This window comes from Mastomys coucha, unplaced genomic scaffold (genome assembly GCF_008632895.1).
Source record: "Mastomys coucha isolate ucsf_1 unplaced genomic scaffold, UCSF_Mcou_1 pScaffold11, whole genome shotgun sequence".
Lineage (NCBI taxonomy): Eukaryota > Metazoa > Chordata > Mammalia > Rodentia > Muridae > Mastomys > Mastomys coucha.
In genome coordinates, this window is record NW_022196893.1 from 31,198,795 (window position 1) to 31,204,764 (window position 5,970).

At 48.3% G+C, this 5,970-nt stretch overlaps 1 protein-coding gene across 1 annotated transcript in view; it reads right to left on the reverse strand.

Moving 5' to 3' along the window:
• The window catches only part of LOC116080965 (protein FAM186A-like), a 38,502-nt gene that overhangs the window by 1,159 nt on the left and 31,373 nt on the right, over positions 1 to 5,970 (reverse strand). Inside the window, exon 4 of the mRNA XM_031357680.1 lies at positions 7 to 2,986. Coding sequence (XP_031213540.1) covers positions 7 to 2,986 — 2,980 coding nt within the window. The remainder of the gene's footprint in view (positions 1 to 6; positions 2,987 to 5,970) is intronic.

Sequence of the window (5,970 nt, forward strand, 5' to 3'; positions counted from 1 at the left end):
ATCGGCTGAGGGGTCGGAGTGATACCCAGTGCCTGGGTCTGCTCAGGACTGAGAGTGATCGGCTGAGGAGTCGGAGTGATCCCCAGAGCCTGGGTCTGCTCAGGGCTGAGAGTGATCGGCTGAGGGGTCGGAGTGATACCCAGTGCCTGGGTCTGCTCAGGACTGAGAGTGATCGGCTGAGGGGTCGGAGTGATCCCCAGTGCCTGGGTCTGCTCAGGGCTGAGAGTGATCGGCTGAGGGGTCGGAGTGATACCCAGGGCCTGGACCTGCTCAGGGCTGAGAGTGATTGGCTGAGGGGTTGGAGTGATCCCCAGAGCCTGGGTCTGCTCAGGACTGAGAGTGATCGGCTGAGGGGTTGGAGTGATCCCCAGTGCCTGGACCTGCTCAGAAGTGAAAGTGATTGGGTGAGGAGGCGTCAGAGAGAGCCCCAGGGCTTTGGCCTGTTCAGAGGTGAGATTAGTTCTTTGTGCTTCAGCCTGCTGAGTGGTGAGAGTGGTTCCCTGGGTCTGGGACTGTTGAAGGTTTAGACTGACCCTCTGTGCCTTGGCCTGCTCAGGGGTGAGAGTGATCCCCAGGGCCTGGGCCTGCTGAAGGTTGAGAGTGATCCCCAGAGCCTGGGCCTGTTGAGGAGTCAGATTGATTCTTTGTTCTTTGTACTGCTCAGGAGTGAGAGTGATCCCTAGGGCCTGAGCCTGCTCATGGGTCAGACTGATCTTCTGGGTCTTAGTTTGCTCAGGGGTAAGAGTGATGCCTAGGGCCTGGGTCTGCTGAGGGGTGAGAGTGATCCTTGGCTCCTTGACTTGCTCAGGACTGGGAGTGCTTTCTTGTTCAAGGGCCTGCTGGGATGTGGGAATGCTATCTGTGACTTGGACCTCCTGGAAGGGTAGAGTTGTTACTCCAGATAGCTCTTGGGAGATTTGCATCGCCTTGGGTTTTTCTGATTTGAGAGGCCCTTTTGGAATCTGTGTTGGCTTAGGAATCTTAGGAACTATCAGCTTAGGGCCCGGTTCTTGCTCCTGCCTTGCTGTGAAAGCAGTCTTTATCTCTAGAGGAGTTCCACTCGTAAGAGGACCGCTCAAAGTCTGAGGACCGATTATCTGGGTCTGCTCAGGGACATGAGTTGAGGGGGCCGTGGAAGAGGAGGGAGACAGTTTGGGCAGCTTTTCCACGGCGGCCTCCATTACACCAGGCAGCTGCGCCTGACTTATCTGCGGTTTCGGGGTCTTCATCAACCTGGTAGTTAAACTCATCGAGGTTGGGCTAATGATTTTCCGCAGGTCCTGATAGCTTGAGTCGATCCACTTCAGCCTTTCGCCGTCTTCTGCATCTCTCAGGTCTTGAGCCTGGCGAACCTCTAGTGACTGCAGTGCTTGTCTCCACACCTCCAGCAGCTTTGTTTTGTCCTTTGGCTTCTCTCTTGGCTCTTCCTTCTGTACCTCCACCACCTCCTGTTGCTGCTCCTTTGTCCTTTTGTATCTTAAGTCACTGTCTATCTCTTCTAAGAGCATCTCTACCAGTTTCTTAATCGCTGGGTCTGTGATCTCACTGAGGAGAACTCTGCCAACTTCAGACTTGGCACCGCCGCCCACTGCCTGCCTAGGAGGCGTCCGTAGCATGCCCAGTACTCCCTTTGGCTGCTTCTTGGGCTTCTCTTTAGGTTGCACCTTTCTTCCCTCTCTGTATGTCCTCAAGGCTATAGTCACAGTCTCAGCCACCTTTTGGAAATACTCCTCTATTTTTGCCTTTATGATGTTTAATTTTTCAACTTCTGCTTTTTCCAGTGACGACTCCTCCTTGTGTATACTCTTTGGGTCAAAAGCCTTTCCTACGTTATTCATCTTCTCTCTCAGGAAGGCCAGGATGGCCCTTTGAAATGATTCTAGACTGCTCTGCTCACTTTCCTCGGGGGCTAGTGAAGTCGCCTTGGAGGTCTTGGCTTGTAACTTACCAGACTGCTTTGTTTCTTCAGTTTTCGCTGCTATGAGTTTTTTCCACCTTGTTTCCGGTTTTTGTGGCTCTGGGGCACCCTCAGGCTGAAGCAGATCTACTTCACTCTTAGCCTCTTTGTCTGTTAACTTAAGGGTAGACTCTCGACTCTCTGGAGAGCCTGGGGTGCCTTGAATCAGCTGCTCAGATTTGCCCTTCTTCAGTCGTTCCCACATGGCACTTGGTCCATCTTTGCCTTTTTGGCCCTTCAGTTTACCTGCTTTCTCCTTTTCCAGTGCTTTTAGAATAGCAAGCTGCCTGGATTTCTTTTCCTCCATTTCTGGATTTGTGTCCAAGGTCTCGTCTGTCAGTGGCAGGCCTTTGATTTTTTTCTGGTCCTGGGTTGTCTCAGCAATGTCTTCAGCCTGCTCCTTACCTGCATCCAGATCCGCTTCACTCGCAGATGGGTCCCACATCACTGCAGTGCTCTTGGCCCCCTTCTTCTGGGAGTCATCCGTCTTTTCATCACTCTCATTGTCCCTGGCCACTCTGCTGATGTACGGTACCTGTAGAGGCAGTATGATGTTCGTCTTCAGAGATGCGGCTGGGTGTGTCATCTGGCGCCCAAGATAATTTTTGATGCGAATAAGTTGGTCACATCTTTCTTCAGCTTCTCTAAGTCTCTGCTGAAGCATCTCGTTCTCTTCACTGAGTTCTTGGATGACCTGCCTGGAGTTGTCTGACTCTTTCTCTTCCACTTGATCTTCTTTCTGAACCGACTTGGCAACTCGAGAGCTCACCAGTCTTAGCTCATCGTTGACGGTGCTCAGCGCCTTGGAGAGGTTCCCCAGTGTTACTGATATGTACTTAATGGCGTTGTTCTCCAGTTTGCTAAACATCGCTGTGTTGATGAGCTCCTGCAGCATGCTCTGGATCTCTGAAACCTTAGTGTTTAAGCCCATCTGGTCGAAAGTCATCTGATCAGCTCTCATAGCTTGGGCCGTGGCAGGCCGTTTGATAGCCCGGTCTTTCCAAGCTTTCCAGAGAGTACCTCTTGCCACTGGAAGAGAAACAGAGAACAGAGCATTGCCGTTGTCTTTCCTCTTTTATGCTGTTCTGTGCCCACGGTTAAGCCTAAGGAACTCAGCCTCGACTAACAGATGCATAGTAGTATTGAATTTTATCTATAGTTATTAGCCAATGAATGAACATATATAAATACACGGAGAGAGAAACTGTTGGTGTATAGTGAAATATCCATGATCTCACTTTAGCATAGAAAATAACTAAGTTAATTACAGAAGAGACAAACCGCCTGTGTACAAGATGTGAAATGACTTCCGTGGATGCTCCAGCCTACGAGGACAGCAGCTGTGCCCTCTTCCCATTTTTAGGCTACAGGTAAAGATTTTCCACAGAAGATCTCACTCCCCAAAAGAAAGGGGGAAATGTACTTTTAAGGCTGGGTCTCTTGGATGGTCTGGAGCTAGAAATGTAGACCAGGCTAGCCTCGAACTCACAGAGAGTTTGAGGACCTGAGGACCTGCCTCTAAAACCCACTTCCCCAGCTCTGGGACTACAGATGCTCTTTTTTTTTTAAAATTAATTAATTTATTTATCTATTATATATATGTATATATGTGAATACACTGTTGCTGTCTTCAGACACACCAGAAGAGGGCATCAGATCCCATTACAGATGGTTGTGAGCCACCATGTGGCTTCTGGGAATTGAACTCAGGACCTCTGGAAGACCAGTCAGTGGTCTTAACCACTGAGCCATCTCTCCAGCCCCACATGTACTTTGCTGTACTCTAGCATTTATGTAGATGCTGGGAATCCAAACTCAGGACCTCATGCGCATGTGTCAAGTGCTTTGCTGACTGAGCCTGGACAGAACAGAGTGAAGCGGTTCTTTGTGCCTAGAGGAGCATCATATAATGTAGACCTGATTGGTCTTTGGTGGGGTCCAGGAGTCACCTCATAAGCCACACAAACACTGATCGCAGTCAGACAGAGACTACTGAGTGTAAGTATAGGCTTAGATTTTTCAAAGACCTACTTTTAATGATGGTTCTTAAACACATTAACCTCCCTTCTAACCCACCACCACCAAAGGGACTGGAAAAGGAAGGTTATTAGGGTACAGGGGAAGTGGACCTGTTGACTCTTGGGAGCAAATCCCATCTGCATTGTCAGGAAATCAGCAGTTCAGTTCACAGGTCCGCAGTGGCAGCTCAGTCCACTCACAAGCATTTCACACTTACACCCGCAGTCATAGCAACAGTGGTGGCACAACCTAGCAGGAGCAGCCAGGCCTCAACCAACTCAGCATGAATCAGCAGGAGGGGCCAGGACCACCAGCGACACCAGGAGAACTTCTTTGTCATGCCTTTCTCAATGATTGTTTGAAGACTCAAGACCAAGAAGTATTACAAAGCTAGATCTACAAGCAAGCCCCTCTCACAGTCCACTGAGTCCTATTTATACTCCCTCCAAACATCACATGTCCTCCACGGGTCATGCCTCCACACATGAGTCTGTCTTAGCAAAACTCAAGTTGAGTTTGTATCAGCTGACATCACTCTGCCAGTCAGCCCAATTCCTCGGAAGTGCCAAGAAACCATCGGCACACCACTGGAAGTTCTTTGGTGTATTTCTCTCTATGGAGTCCTGACAAATGGAGCTCAACTATACGACATAATGCAGACCAATACATGGGTGTCACCAGCAAAGAATCCTTCATCAAGAGTCCTTTCACATGCTTGCTTTAGCTTTCACCTGTGTCCACTTCAGGAAAACACTCTTCACATGTTTGCCCCAGCAAAACACCATCCGACACAACTTACTCTCCAAAGAACCCTTATGTTTCCACTTCAGGTCCTCCCAGGACTGATCAACCAGGGCCACAGTCCATATTCAGGAACTGAACAGTGACCCTGAGTGAAGATCTTACAGGGTTTTTGAGCCAAAAATCCATAAACATCTGTGCCAAGTTATTTCACCAATCAGGATTTAGGGATAGGGAACCTCCTTAGGAATATGCCTTTGTTGTACATTTATCCTGCTCCCATTGGTTGGGGGATTCAGTTGTGGCAGCAGATTTGGCTTGTTTAACATTAATGTCTTACCTTGCCAACCAGGATGTCAGTTACCCACGTGCGTGTCTCCTCCTGTCAAGTAGGATGTCAGCTCCCTGGGAGGCCCTGGGAACTTAGACTTTACTTGACCACTACTCAAACTGGAAGTCCTATTTTAAATAGTTTCTTATATCTCTTATGTTGAGGTCCATCCCATGAGGCAGCTTATAAAAACAAATACCATAAAAGCTTATACACGGGTGCAGGAAGTGCTGCTGGGTGGTTGGTTCGGGTCCAAGCTTATTGTGGGTAACTATGCAAAGCAGCTCTACTGACTTCTACATGATCGGTTTCCGAGGGCACAGAACATAACAGAATATGTAATCAACTTAGCATTAGAAAGTTTCCTAGTAACAGCAGAAACATATGAGAAGTTTCTTTACAATTGCTAGCCAAGTAACAGTCACCTAAGCTGTGACATTTTACCTAGGCCTTAACACTCAAAATTTCTAAGGACATCAAACACAAGGAAAGGTCTAAGAAACTCTAGCAGCTAAGAGGAGGCCAAGCAGAAATGACAACTAAAGAAATGTGGTGTCCACACCCAAAGCAAAACGTGACATTAGGTGTGGAGGACCAGAAGGCCCAGATAGATAGATAGAGAGATAGAGAGATAGAGATATATAGATGTAGATATAGATATTGGAATTCAGCCAATAATAAAGTACCAATGCAATGTTGGTTTCTTTCTTCTTTCCTCTTCGTTTTTGGTTCTTTGAGATGAGGGCAAACTTGCTATGTAGCCAAGGCTGGCTGGATCCTCTTGACTTTATCTCTTAAGTACTGGAATTATGAATGTTAGCAGCCATACCTACTTTCAGCATTGGTTCTTCCTCCTCCTCCTCTTCCTCCTCCTCTTCCTCCTCCTCTTCCTCCTCCTCCTCCTCCTCTTCCTCCTCCTCTT